General features: G+C 38.4%; 1 protein-coding gene across 2 annotated transcripts in view; it reads left to right on the top strand.

Annotated features, from left to right (window-relative positions):
• ACO2 (aconitase 2) overlaps positions 1-15,664 on the top strand; it is a 183,014-nt gene that overhangs the window by 80,651 nt on the left and 86,699 nt on the right. For both annotated transcript variants that reach the window (XM_033929388.1, XM_033929389.1), the window contains exons 10-11: positions 8,553-8,710; positions 12,242-12,315. In XM_033929388.1, the coding sequence (XP_033785279.1) occupies positions 8,553-8,710; positions 12,242-12,315 (232 nt within the window). The remainder of the gene's footprint in view (positions 1-8,552; positions 8,711-12,241; positions 12,316-15,664) is intronic.

The raw sequence follows: 15,664 nt of genomic DNA, 5'->3' as shown, positions 1-15,664 counted from the left end.
GTTCTCTTCCTAAATGTCTTTCCTAATCATCTTTTGCATGGGGAAAACTGCCTTCAAACGTTGGTGGATGGAACAGTTTAGTTTTTAAATGTTCTTATGCTGGAAGATTTTAATCATTCATATTGATGCCCCTGCACGCCCTAAGATTGCTGGAGTTGGGGTGTTTTTTCCTTTTTCTCAGAGTTACATTTGTGGCAGTTTTACCTCTTTTCCACAAATCCCAGATCATATTTCAGATTTGGTATTATTTCATCCCTGTTTCTTATTCCCCATTTTCTTTTTCTATGAATCAGATATCCTGGTCAGATCACTTGGTTGTGTTTGTATTCAGTCTTCCTCGGTGTGCTATTTTTTTCCACCTAGTTCTGATTATGGTTATTGGACTAGGGGCTCCTTTTACAAAGCCGCATTAGGGCATTAATGCGCGGAATAGCATGCGCTAGACGCTAACGCCAGCATTGAGCTGGTGTTAGTTCTAGCCGCATAGCGTGGGTTTAGCTAAAATGCTGCGTGCGCTAAAAACTAATGCAGCTTAGTAAAAGGAGCCCTAGGTGTCTTCATCAGCTCAATATATCTAAGCTTTTTTGCCTTTTTTGATGAACATGCTGATTGTTGGAATTCTGTACTTGATACAGCTCTTGATACTGCAGGTCCTTTGCATTTTTTTAAAGGTTCCACTAGGCATTGTCAACCTTAGTTTCTCGATTGCCTTCATTTGCTCAAGCATCAAATGCATAGAGCTGAAAGACTCTGGGAAAGAACAAAATCTGTTGATTCCCATAGGATGTGTAAAGGATTTGCAGAAGTCCTCCAGTTATTTAAAGGAAGTGAAAAGGATTTAAATTTTTTAAAATTTAATTTAAAAAAAATCTAATCCTTCTAAACATCTTTTTTCCATCCTCACAGATTTAGTGGGTACTCTGCTGCTAGAAATTCATTGTGTAATGAATACTTACATTGGATGGTGCAACTCCAGGAAGAATGTTTCTGGCTTCTATGACTTTGTGATCTGTCTCAAACCTGAATTGGTGATGGTAGAATATAAACATTGAGTAATATAATTTAGGGATATGCCCTTAGCTGACCAATTTGCACACTATTTTGGTTCTAAAATCTCACAGTTTTGAGCTTCTATATGTACAACTGATCAAATCATTGTGGTGATGGAGACTTGTGAGTATGTTGGCTTGTGCAGGTTCTTTGACATCAACTGTTTTCCAGCTTCCCAGTGTGTTCTTTTTCAGATGTATTTATTATCTGTCAATTTGACAACTTACCACCACCTTGGTTGAAATTACTTGATCAGGGTTTGCTTCCTTTTGCCTTTTTGCTTATAACCCATAGTTTGTCAATTGGTGCTGTCTCTTGATCATGGAAGGCAGCTATACTTCAGCTGATGTTGAAGAAATCTACATTAGATCCTGGTTTGCCAGCCAGTTTTCAACCAGTATCTAATCTGTACATTTTGACTAAGCTGACTGAAAAATTGGTTTACTCCCAGCTGGTGTCATATGTTGAAAAGGTATTAGCATTACATCCTTTTTTTTTTTTTTTTTTTTTAATTTTTTATTTATAAATTTTCCATTCTTACAATATTTGAATCATACAATATATATTAATTATTACATATCCAAAATATTATCATTAATAATTCATAGTATTTAAAATATAATATGATAAAGATTATACAATAACATATAAAATATAATTCCCTCTCCCTTTTTATATAATATATTTCCATTAATTAATCAAATCCCACCCCATTCATATATAATTTTATCATTGTGCTAAGATACTAATCATTAGAATAATTTGTCAATGGTTGCCAAATTTTCTTGAAATTAAGAAGATTGCCCTGTTGTAACGCTATTATTTTTTCCATTTTATAAATATGACAGACAGAATTCCACCAGAATGTATAATTTAATTTGGTATAATCTTTCCAATTTTGAGTAATTTGTTGCATGGCGACTCCTGTTAGTATTAGTAATAGCTTATTATTATTTGCTGAAATCGGACTCTTAGTTCTCATTGCAGTACCAAATAATATGGTGTCATATGAGAGTCCTACGTGATTCTCTAGTAACTTATTAATTTGGGGCCAAATTGAATTCCAAAATGCGTTTACATAGGGACAGAAAAAGATTAAATGATCTAACGTCCCTATTTCCAATTTACAATGCCAGCATCTATTAGATCTAGTACTATCTATTTTTTGCAGGCGCGTTGGGGTCCAGAATACTCTATGTAATAAGAATAACCATGTTTGATTCATAGATGCTGACCTTGTAGATCTTAATCTCCAGGACCAAAATCGTGGCCATTGAGATTCAGAAATTGTCTGACCAATCTCAATACTCCAAATATCCCTAAGACCTGTTTTCTTTTTTTTATTTAAAAATCCGTATATCAATTTGTACCATTTTGCGGCTTGGTGACCCAAAAAATCCGTCTGGAAAGATAGAACCTGTAGACTATATTGATTATTTAGATTTTTCCATTCAGGGAACCCTACCTGAATGGCCTGCTTCAATTGCATCCATTTAAAATATTGTGTTTTATTTAATCCAAATTTATTTTGCAATTGTGAAAAACTAAGCAGTGATCCTTCTGATATGACATCATTCAGTGTTCTTATTCCTGCATTTATCCATTGTTTCCAGACGATTTTAAATCCGCCAATTCTAATCCTGGAGTTTATCCATATTGATTGATTTAGAGATTTAGCAATAGGTTCTGGTGATAGATTACTGATATATCTCAATGTTTTCCAAGTGTCAATTAAAATTCTGTGATCTTTGTATCTTTTAGGCATTGTTATAGTTATTAACTGTTCTGGATATAAAGGGAACAGGAGCCGCCATTCTAAATACAGCCAATCTGGTACATTTTCTAAAAGGTCTGGGAGGATCCAATACATACCCTGTCTTAAGATATAGGCTTGATGATACCTATAAAAATTTGGAAAATTTACCCCCCCTTCCACAATTGGTCTTTGTAATGATACTAATGCGATTCTTGGTCTTTTCCCACACCAAACAAATTTTGTAAGAACATTGTTAAGTTTTTTATAAAATGATCCCTGAAAAAATATTGGAATCATACTCATTTGGTAACAAACCACAGGCAATATCATCATTTTAATTGTTTGAATTCTTCCCCACCAAGAAAGATGTAATGGATTCCATTGCTCACACATTTCTGTTATTTTTTTCAATAAAAGTTTTTCATTCTCTTTGACTGTGTCTTCAATTGTATTTTTGATCATAATTCCTAAGTATTTAATTCCATCTTCTTTCCAAATAAATGAATATGGATCAAATAATCCTTTGGTACAATGAACATTGATTGGGAGAATTTCAGATTTGTTCCAATTAATTTTATATCCAGAAAAAGTACCATATTTTTCTATTAAATTAAGTATACATGGAATAGTAGTTTCCGGTTCTCTTAAATATATTATTATATCATCTGCATATGCAGATAATTTAAATTCAAAACTGGTAAATGATATTCCCTTTATCTCCTTAGTTTTGTTTATTGCAATTAATAAAGGTTCTAGGACAATATCAAAAAGTAAAGGAGACAGAGGGCATCCTTGTCTAACTCCCCTATGCAAGTTAAATCTATTTGATAAATTATTGTTAATATATAATCTTGCTCCAGGAGAGCTATACAATGTCTGAATCATTTTAATAAAACCGGATCCTATACCAAACCATTGTAAAGCTTGGTATATAAAATTCCATTCCACTCTGTCAAAGGCTTTTTCTGCATCTAAAGATATTAAAAAAACTGGATCATTTATATTTTTTGCTAAATTTAATGAGTGGAATGCTAATCTAGTATTATTTGATGAATGTCTTTTAGCAATAAATCCTGTTTGATGTACATCAATAATGAAAGGGAGAGCTTTTGCCAATCTTAATGCTAATACTTTAGCCATTAATTTGTTATCCACATTCAATAATGAAATAGGCCTGTAATTTGAAACCAGAGTAGGATCTTTGTTTGGTTTTGGTAAGACTATAATTATCGATTCTGCCATAGTACCAGAAATATTTTCATTCTTTATTTGATATTGATACAAATTTAACAGATGTGGTAATATGATATTTTGGAAAAATTTATAAAATTCAACAGTATACCCATCTCCACCTGGAGCGGATCCAACTCTAAGAGACTTCAATGCTGTTTCTAATTCTTTTAAAGATATAGGTTCTTCTAAACTTCCTTTTATATGATCTGGAATATTTGGTCCATTATATGAATTTAAAAAAGTTAATCCGTCTTGTTCTTTATTTTTATAAGAATTGGAAGTATATAATTCTTTGTAAAAATCAAGAAATTGTGTTATAATATCTTTTGTGTTGGTATGTGTGTTACCTTGTGTATCTTTAATTGCAATAATCTTAGATTTTCTTTTCTTTGCTTTTAGAAAGTTTGCTAATAATTTCCCCGCTTTATTTGAATTTCCATAATATTGTACTTGTTTGTTGAAAATGTCTTTCCTCACAATTTGAGAAGAAATCTCATTATATTTAACTTTTAATTTTAATAATTCTTGTAATGTATTATTTTCCCATTTCTCAATTAATTTATTTTCTAATAATTTAATTTGCTTTCCCATCTCAAGAAATTGTTTTTTTTTTTGTTTGTTAATAAATGTAGAATATGAAATAATATTTCCTCTCATAGTTGCTTTAAAAGCATCCCATAAGATCTCAGCATTAATATCATCTGATTCATTAAATTGAAAGAATTCTTGCATTTTTATTTTAAAATCTTCAAGAAATTTTGAATCCGCTAATAAATCATTATTAAATCTCCAAATTAAATCAAAGTTTTCTATATCATAATTTTGAAGATTAATCCACACACCAGCATGATCTGAAATTATAATGGGATCAATTACTGCTCTTAAGACACGCTGCGCTATATTATTAGAAACAAATATATAATCAATTCGTGAAAAAGATTTATGGACCTGAGAACAAAAAGAAAATTCCTGATCATTAAAATGAAGAATTCGCCATATATCTACTAAATCACAAGATATTATCAAATTATCTAAGCCTAATGATTTCATAACTTTACTTGGTTTTTTATCCAAAATCGGATCCATTACAGCATTGAAATCCCCTGCTACTATTAAATTAGATGTAGCCAGTGGTAAGAGCAATTGTTGAATTTGTTTAAAAAACTCCATTTGATTCGTATTAGGAGCATATAAATTGAATAAATTCAGGGTTGTATTTCCCAGAACCATCTCGATATGTACCCATCTACCTAAGGGATCATAATTAATTAATTTAAAATCTGCATTACATTTTTTGTTTATTAGAACAGCCACTCCAGCTTTTTTCTTTAAGGCCGGTGCAAATAAACATTTAGAAATCCAACCTCCAGATAATTTTTTTGATTCAATTTCCGAAAGATGGGTCTCTTGAATGAAGTAAATGTCCGCATTTTGATTTTTAAGGAACGATAATAATTTCTTCTTCTTAATAGGATGATTTAAACCATTGACATTCAGCGAATACATTTTTATATCCATCTAATTAATAGTTATGTTTTAACCAATATTCTATGATAGTTTACACGATTATCTCCTAGCACATTCATTAAAAATTTATATCCTATCCCACCCATTATTTTCCCTCCCCTCCCACCCATTATCATATTCTGATTTGGAACACGCATTGGTCATGCAAAACCTACATCTCCATCTCCAGGCATTACATCCTTGGCAATCAAGTTTCTGTTCATATCATAGTAAAGAGACTGTTTGACTTCAAAGCTTAGTGAGGTTTATTTAAAACATTGATAGTGGTTTGACCTCATCGGCTGTTTCTTTAGATTTATCTACAGTGTTTGATCTTATTGAACACTCTCTTTTGTCAAGACTGTCAGAACACTAGGGGCTAGATTTTCAAAAAAACACTAAAAAAAACGACAGGCTGCTATCGCAGCCCTTATAGTAGTGATTGTAAAAAAAAGCAAGTCATTCTCCAAAAAACGCTCATGCAGAGAGTAGCGAAGACACACTAAATTTGCATGTGCCCATCACAGAATACGCAACCCCCCCCACACACACAAAAACACAACAGCGGGATAGATGTCCAATGTCTCCTGCTGCCAAACACCCCCCCACCCCACTCCTCTCAGCAGTGGGAGAGATGCCCAATCTCTCCCACCCAACCGACACCCCCCTAACTCCTCTCAGCAGCAGGAGAGTTGTTCCCTCCAGCCAGCTGGCCCACCTCTTCAAAATGGCAGGCCTTCCTACCATTTTTAAATATGTTAAATAGCACCATTCCCAATAAGGCCAATCAGGTCAATCAGAGCAATTAGGCCCCTCCCTGGATGCATCCAGATGCCAAAGGGGGTTATAATGCAGTCAAAACACTAACTGCCTCTTTTACAAAGCTGCACAGCAACAACCCTGAAGCCCTTTAAATCTCTATGGGCTTCGGGGCCGTTAGCGCAGGGCAGCCGCCAGCATGGCTTTGTAAAAGAGGCCGTAAAGGAGGGAAATACAAGACTGTTATCGGCGATGTCACCTAGAGTGTGGCTGCATCCCCTTGCTGTCTATGGGGAACCCCTGTTAACAGGTAAACAAGTTCACTTTTCCTTCTTTTCTACTCTCTTGGTCACACCACATACACATATGCATAGAAACACACACAGATTGGAGATACAATACAATATAATTTTTATTTGTATACCACGAATACCTCTTTGAAGTTCACAGCGGTTCACAAACAGTGACATAACTAATATAAGGTACTTAGAAAAACATCCCTAACTGTCCAGTAGGCTCACAAGCTGATTAAATCATCTGAATAAACCAATTGCTTACATACTAGGGAATTAAAAAGAAGACCAAATAAATTCAATAATTAAAAAGATTACTAATAAAGAAAAACCAAATTAAAGAAACAAAAGAATACTAAAAGCAATCAAAATACTAAGATAACCTATAAACAGAAACAAAACCAAAAGAAAATTAAAAAATTAATAAAAAATAAATATGTCAACAGTGAGCTAGGATTCCAATGGCCTGATCAAAAAAGAAGTTATATAATAAGGAGATGGACACTCCTCTCAGAAGCTGGAAGCTGGATATATCAGAGGCTTCAATGGGAAAGCACTTCTTCAATGCCACTCGAATGCCAATCTCTTTCATGGAATCCAAATCTTTGGCCTCCCCAAGTCCGGAGCATGCCGAATCAGGAGCAGCGCCACTCAGGAAGAAGGAAGAGCTGGCACAGAAACAGAGACAGGCCCATATTCCACCATAACAGCAAACAGAAGGGCCGTGAAACCTCATCTGACCCAGCATTGACAGGCAGGATAGGAAGGGTCCCTGCATAAAACTCCAAAAAGGGCACCATGAAGGGAACCAGCCAGCACAAGGAGGCAACATCCGGCACTGAGAAGGCAGATGCAAAGGAAGATACAAATCCATCAAGATGCAGGAAACGGCTGGCATGGAGGATGAAGCAGAGTTGGCATAAATTTAAGCCAGCACAAAGCAGAGCCTGAGCCCTCAAAGCGGGGTCAGACGACGTTGCATGCCCCATGCGACAGGTTGAAAGGCCTCGGTAAAAATGAGGGCTCTTGACCATTAAAACAGTAAATGGTCAAGATTCCAACCTTCAATACTAATCATTAGCAAGACAGTTTTAAATCCAAAAATAAAATTAAAGCAGAAAAAGCTTTCAAAATGAAGCTAATAAAGAAAACCCCACTAATAAATAGGATAAATAAACCAACATAAAAGTATAAATTAAGGAGCACTATAGCCTATATGGATACCATCTTGTTAAAAAAAAAAAAAATTACATCCGGGTCATGTAACCAGGAAATGACATCAGAGGGAGGGAGCTCAGGCCAACTGCAAGCAGCAGACAGGAGATGCTGCTCACTGCAGTTGAAGATTTGAAGAGGTACACTGGGGGGCTTTGGGCATGGGGTAGAATGCTTGGGCCTCGGTAAAAACCATGAATTGAAGCCTAAGGTGTATTATAATAGCGTTTGCTATTATCCATGGTTTCATGTAACCATAGTAGGTCTTGGAACCTATTACCGTAGATACAGGGGCCCAACTATATCACATTTGGTTTAATTTTATTATTCTTTATTCTCGAAAGCAACAATGTTTGAGTTGAACTTTTGGTTATGGCGATATAAAAGAATAAAGTTATTATTATTATTATTATTAGTGCTCTTTTCAAACCCATCTCCTTAGGTCAAAAATCATGCATCTGCAGATACTTTTCCCACTTGGGGTTTTGTTTTTAATAGGGAAAGACTGGATAGGTCTAGCAAGAGATCACTGGATCAATACTGCTATCTGAACAATGCAGAATCCTTATAAAAAATTGCATGGTTAGAAATGTAGATTTCTTCAGCAGTGAATGCATATAGTAGCTCTCTTCTATAATACTATACAGTATATAGTCTCTGTGCTCTGTGGGCTACATCGACAGTAGCTTGGGAATTGCTTCTCAGACATAGCTATATCTTCTGTTTGTTTTGTTTCATAGGTCTGATTGGCAGCTGCACTAACTCTAGCTATGAGGATATGGGTCGAGCAGCTGCAGTAGCCAAACAGGCACTGACTAATGGACTGAAGTGCAAATCCCTGTTTACCATCACTCCAGGCTCTGAGCAGATCCGAGCCACCATTGAGCGGGACGGCTATGTGAGTCACGGGTATTGTTGCTGAGTGTGGAAAGAAGTGCTTGTTATTTGTTCCTGGCTTTCATGAAAGGAAATATAATTGAGAAAAATGTTGAGTGCATATTCCATATAGTAAAAGGCAAGCCATCTATCCTTGGGCTTTACCAGGCAAATTTTATAATCTGTAGTTTTTCAATATATGTGTACAGTAGAAGTCGTTTATAATCATAAGAATAGCCATATTGGGTCAGACCCAGAGGTGTAGCTAGGTGGGGCGCAAGGGGAGTGGTTGCTCCCCCGAATGGACTTTTAGAGAAAATGACACCTATGTACTATAGGTGTTGCTACAGGGTGGCAAGTTCTGCCCCAGAAAAACAGCTTGCTGATTAGCTGTCCAGCATCTTCCCATACGATCTGATCTCTCTCTCTCTCACTTCCGGCCCCATAACACCCCCCGTGTTATTGCCAGCAGCCTGGAAGATTGAAGAACTGTGTCAGCAATGAAGGCATTCTGCCTTCAGATGTCTCCAGAAGCTTTCTGCACTGCTCCCCCCTCTTTATGTGGGAACAGGAAGTTTTAGGAGAGAAAGTTTCTGGGGCCAGCTGAAGACAGCATGCCTGCATTACTGACACTGACACTACCAGCGGCCTGAAAGATTGAAGAACTGTGTGTGGGGGGGTAGGGAGCCAGGAAGGGAGAGAGAGATGGTGGACCCTGTGGAGAATGGAAGGTGAGAGAGGTGCTGCACTGCATATGGCAGAGGAGGGGGAAGAAAGAGTAAAATAGATGCTGCATCAAGTGGGGGAGGACAAGATGCCACCAGACCACAGGGAGAGGGCAAGGAGGTATGAAAGAGAGTTTGGATGAGGAGATGGGGACTAAGGGAGAGAAGCTAGGGGAAGAAAGAGAAAAATGCTGGCATGGAGGAGTAGAGCAGAGGGAAAGGATAAAGATGAGATGAGTTGGGTTGGGGGATATTAGGAAAGATGCTAGAGCCAGGGAGGGAGAGAGATGCATATCATGGAGAGGGATGGGGGAGAGGGGGAGATGCAAGAGAAAGGGGAAGAATATGGACACAAGGAGAGGGATGGAGACATTGAAGGCAGATATTGAACTTGAGGGAAATAGGGACAGGATCACAGAGGGGGAGGTACTGGATATGAAAGATAGGGACACAGAGGGAAATGACAGTGGACATGAAGAGAGAAGAAATGTCAAATGGACAGGAGACACTGAACAGCAGAAGATTGGAGGTGTGAAGGAGAGAATAGGAACAGAGCAGAAGATAAATGGGGCAAGGGAAGAAAGGGACCAAATCAGTGACTTAGTGATTGAATTAGAGAGTGTTGGAGCTGAACACAGAATTATAGATAGGAGAAATGGCAGGGGAATTTTGGAAGGATACTGCGTAATTGGCATTGGTAGGTATGTTGATAGGTTGGGAGAATGAGCGAGGGTGTGAAATGATAAGAGAAGAGGGGCAAGAAAAGGGGATGAAGTTTGGTGAAAGGTTGAGTAATAATGTGAATGACCTGGAAGATTGAGTACCTGAGATCCCCTGGGAGAACGGTATAGAAAATTGAATAAATAAAATAAAAATAAATTAAAAAATGGAGTTACTAGGGAGGGGGATGGAAAGAAGGGGATGGGTTTCTGAAAGGGTTGAGTGAGGGTAGAAATGAGATTAAAAAGATGGTGAAAGACAGGCAATAGATCATGGGGTCTAGGATAAGAAAGAGAACTGCCTGGAGGCAAGGGAAGGAAGGAGAGATAGAGGATGGAGATGGGACTTGTGAGGAGATGGGACTTGTGAGGGAATGAGAAGCAGTGGAGGGCAAGTGAGAGCTGAGAGGGTGAGTACAGAGGATGGAAATGGGGGATATAGGAAACTGGGAAAGGAGAAAGACATAGGGAGCAATGGGAAGGAGATGGGAAAAGCCAGTAGATGGATGAAAAGTGAAAAGGAAGCTGAGAAGGTAAGAGAAAGGGAGAAAGAGTAAATCAAATGGGCAGATATAAATAAAAGAAGAGAACAGTGGGGGAAAACATGAAATGAAAGAGCAGTGCCAGACAGATGTAGTGAAGGAAAGGAAGAAGATGAGAAGACAGAAATTTAAAGGTCCACCTGGAAAAGAACTTGGAAGAAGATTGACACATGGAAAGTGGAAAAAGAATGGAGCAAAGACTGTCTATAAATATCAAAATGTATAGCACTGCGTACGCTTTTCAGTGCTATATAAGTGATAAGTAGTAGTAGTGGGTTTGAGCCTGGTACAAGGGATACATGGCATTTTGGACACATTGTACAGGTGAGCAATTGGTGGATTGATTAACTATCATATTATTCCACCCCCTCACCCTTCCTAACTTAGCAGGAAGCAAGGGGGGACATGTTGGGGCCTAGAAGGCTCTGGGGAGGGAGATTGAATTTTGGGTAGGCCTTTGCTTTTTAGGAGGAAAAGTGTATCAGATCAAAGTGGGCCTTTTGACCTTGGATGGGAGAGAGAAAAGGATCATCAGATGGGGCAGGGAATTTGACCTTAGGGAGTGGGTAGGCTACTAACTGCTACTCGGAAGTTATTCAGTGCCAGCACCTGCATAGCTAACTGGGCAAAATTAGGACTTCTGTTTTATGCAGTTGTACTTGCATAGGTAGTTATGTGGGCACCAACACTGAATATTGTAGACATCTCATAGCTCTGAACTTTTCTCAGACTCTGACCAGATTTGATATGGCCGGTTAGTGGCAATATTCAGCAGCCCTACCAAGTTACATACTATTGAATATGAGTGGATGGTTTATTTGTATTTAATATCCGCCTTTCCTCAAAATAGCAAACTGAAGTGCAAGTATAATATAATATATATTAAGGGTGAAAAGAATCATGCCGGATAGGAAAGGACAGTAGAAGAGCTAAAACAATAAAATCAAAGTTTAATAGCATTAAGCTTTGATGACATTATAGTATTATATCATTATCATTAGAATTATTTTGGACAGTGCCTCGCTATTTTTGGTTGTGGTAAATAAAAACAAGCCATATTGGTGCAGAAGATAATGTGTCCTTGAGTGGCTGTCAGGAGATGCTTGCACATTGAAGGCTTTATCAGAGATATGTCTTTAGGAGGGATGACTGCTGAGCATGATTTAAGTGAGCAAGAGCCTCTCAAACTCACTGATATCGCTATGAATATCAGGCTCTTAGTTTTAGAGTCCATAAAAGAGTACAGGATTAATAGACTTCAGCATGAAATAACAAAGCTGTGAGTAAATGTGCTTCAAACTATTATGCATCCTTTCCATAGAACAAAGGCTATTTTGCCTGTCCAAATGTAGTTTAGAAGAATTCAAATTCTGGAACATGGCAGCAATGGTATTTTGGTAAAGATATATTTGAAAAATGTCTTCCTCCTCTCCCCCCCCCCCATTCTTAAGACACATACCAGTGTGCTCATAGTGCATTTTTCATAACTGAATATACTTTCTTAGAATTGGATGAAAGCATACACATATCTGTATGTTTGTTGTTTTTGTTTTTTTCTTTGCTCTAGGCCAAAATACTACGTGATGTGGGTGGCATGGTCCTTGCCAATGCATGTGGGCCATGCATCGGACAGTGGGACAGGTAAGGATAGCCTTAACTAACACTGTATGGGCAAATCAGTGTGTACCTTGGATAAATCACCTACCCTTCATAACCCCAGATACAAAACTTAGATTGTGAGTCCACCTGGGTCAGAAGAAGTACCTGCAAAGAATGTATACAGTGCTTTGTATGTCTAATTGCTCTATAGAAATGATAAATAGTAGTTGTCCATTTTTCCAATTGAATCGGTCTCTGGAACTTCAAATAGTTAACCTCAATCTCTTCAGATTCTGAACATACTGTACTTTGTTTCTGCTGGGAACTCCTGCCACCCTCTCCTTGCCCTAGGGAAGCATCTATTATATTCCTAGCATGGATCACAAGCTCTAGAGCCCCACCCCTCAGGCCTCTTCTCTCTGATAGGTCCATCTTATCTAGCTCTTTTGTTAGAGAACAAGGCCAGGAACTACACTTCCCATGTTTCCTGTAGTGCTGCCGGACCACTCTAGCAGTTTTTCATTCCATTCCTCCCTTGAGGCACATAACTCTTTTTTCTATCTATGGATCTTGCTGCCATTCGTTCAGGTAAGAGTTTTATCTTTTCCTTTTTGTGGCTGTCTTTCCACAGTTCTGCTTTAGATCTTGAAGGTTTTGGAATAATGTATTCATTTTATCCCTTTTCCTCATATTGGGACCCAGTGTCTGTCACATCATGCATATTTTCCTAACCAATGGGAGTGGGGGAAAGGAAATTAAAAGTACATGTAAATACCTGTTAAATGGATTCTGCCAGATTTTCAAATCTAAAAGATTTACTTAGAAAATTACCTCAGGAAACTATGCACCTCATATTTGTGTGCACAATTTTTCTGAGATAAAATACTCAGACACTTTTGAACTTTCATAAGTATGCGCTTCTGTAAAAAAATCTTACCCTTGCAGTGTTCTCCCCAGAAATTTTTTCCAGCCGGGTGGCATGAAAAAGTAGCTGGGTGGGGTGGGTGAGACGGGGAAATTTGGTGGTGGGGAAAATTAAGGGCTCTTTTTATAAAGATGCGTTAGCGCCTTAATGCGCGGAATAGCATGCGCTAAATTGCCGTGCATGTAGCCGCTACCGCCTCCTCTTAAGCAGGCGTTAGTTTTTCAGATAGCATACGGTGTATGCACTAAAAACACTAGCGCACCTTTGTAAAAGGAGCCCTAAATGTGTACTATTTTTATTAATTATTATTTTCCAATGTTCACTATGACTTCCTTTTTTAAGGTTTGACACTTGTGCCAGAATATTTTTACTAAATTTAAGAAGTATCCAATTCTAGAAGTAAATAATTAGATATTCGCCCTCTTTCAAATGGTATAGAGGTTTAAAAAAGGGAAATGCGTTAATAAAATCATTAGGTTCAATCTAGCCATTTATTTCTGCATGAATTTAAACAACTAAAAAAAAAAAAAGATAAATATAGCTCATCCAGTCATACAAGAAACGTCTCTACAGCACCTCTAATAATATTTTGATCACTAGGTTCCTTACTGAGGTCTCACTGAGGATATGAAAGAGGATATGAAATAGATGCGATCCCCACTTCCAAACCTCTTCAACATAATTTATGGAGAGGTGTTACTGAGCCTTGAAGGAGACCTGTTTGATCGCACTACAGCAAAATAAAAAAGTAGCAGATAAAAATCAAAGTGAGAGCTAGGCAAAACAGTTTAGGTAAAAATGCAGGTAATAATTAGCAATGTATTAAAAATATTTTATTTTTATTTGCTTATAATGTCATTTGAAAGCTGTTTGATGTTAATACAGCTTTAATTTAATTTTTTATTGTGTGTGTGTGGGGGGGACAACACCTACATCAACAGTAAAGTTAGCATAGGGTCATTAAATCCAGTGGCGTACCTATTATATATGACAGCCAGTGCTGATCATTTTTTTAATAACCCCCTCCTCTATATTAAAAAAGTTATTTTTAGTAATAATCCATGAGTTACACAACAAGGGTGCACCTAGAAAAAGGCAGCATCTTAAACACTGCAAACAGGGAAGAGAGAAATAAGAAAATACCATTTTATTGGACTAATCCATTTTTCAATTAGTAGTAATTAGCTTTCAGAGGCCAAATCTTTCTTCAAGACAGTACAGTATACTGCTGTTATGGTATCCTGTCCTGACCTGAGGAAAGGGGTTTAGTCCCCAAAAAACTGCCTTATTTCCATTTCCTATTGATAAACTTTAATCAATACAGTTACAATACTACTAGATTCTACGTAAAGCAACAACAAAAAATTTTTTCCACCTTATGTCGTTTCTGCTTTAATCATCTTCTCTTCACTCTCTTCTTTCTATTCAGCGTTTGTCCTCGCTCCCTTACATGCAACATCTGTCCTCTCTCTTTGCCCCTTCCACCCAGCCTCTGCCCTCTCTCTCTCCCCCTTGCTTCCACTGTCCACCCTCTCTGCCCTTTCCATCCAGTGTCCACCCTCTCTCTGTTCCATATGGCATCTTCCCTCTTTCTATGTCTCTTCAATAAATTGTATATCCTTTGCCCTTTCTCTCCTTTGTACTCTGTGCCTTTGTACTCCTGTGCCCTTTCTTTCTATTACAGCTTCACCCCCTCTCCATTTTTTTTGTCTCCACCACTTCCCCTATGCTCTGGCACCTCTATCCCCTTCTCTCCCCCCATGCCCTGGCATCTCTCTCCTCTCCTTCCATCTCCCCCATCCACTCTATTATCTGGCATCTCTTCTCCTTCCTTTCACCTGGTCTGGCATCTGTCTCCTCCCATTCCCCCCATATGCCCTGACATCTCTCCCCCCTCCATGGTCTGGTAGCTCCTTTCCTTTCCCTCCCTCAAATGGTCTTGGCATCTCTTTTCTCTCCTCTCCTTTCCCTGGTCTTCCTTCTCCCCTCTCTCTCCCCAATTGGGTGCAGCAGCAGCACTTCTCTTCCTATCCCTCCCCTCATGCCCTGAAATCTCTCTCCTCTCCTATGTCTCCCTCTGCTTCCTTGCTCTGGCACCTTTCTTTCCTTTCCCTCTGGTCTGGCATTTGTCTCCTTAGTTTCCCTTCCCTCCCCTCCCCCATGCCCTGGCATCTCACTCCTATCCCCCACCCCCTCCATTATCTTGCATCTCCACTCCTTCCTTTCTCTCCCTCCTTCCTTCCTTTCCCCTGGTCTGGCATCTGTCTCCTTCTCCCTTCTCCCCCCCCAATAGTCTGGTATCTCCTTTCCTTTCCCTCCCTCCTAAGGTCTTGGCATCTCTTTCCTCTCCTCTCCTTTCCCTGGTCTTCCTCCCCCCCCCCATTGGGTGCAGCAGCAGCATTTCTCTCCCCCCTAATTAGGTGCAGCAGTAACAGCATTTCTCTCCCCCCATCACTTCTCCCCCCC

The sequence above is a fragment of the Geotrypetes seraphini genome, chromosome 2 (assembly GCF_902459505.1).
Source record: "Geotrypetes seraphini chromosome 2, aGeoSer1.1, whole genome shotgun sequence".
In the NCBI taxonomy this organism is placed as follows: Eukaryota; Metazoa; Chordata; class Amphibia; order Gymnophiona; family Dermophiidae; genus Geotrypetes; species Geotrypetes seraphini.
This window is presented reverse-complemented; position numbering and strand designations above follow the sequence as displayed.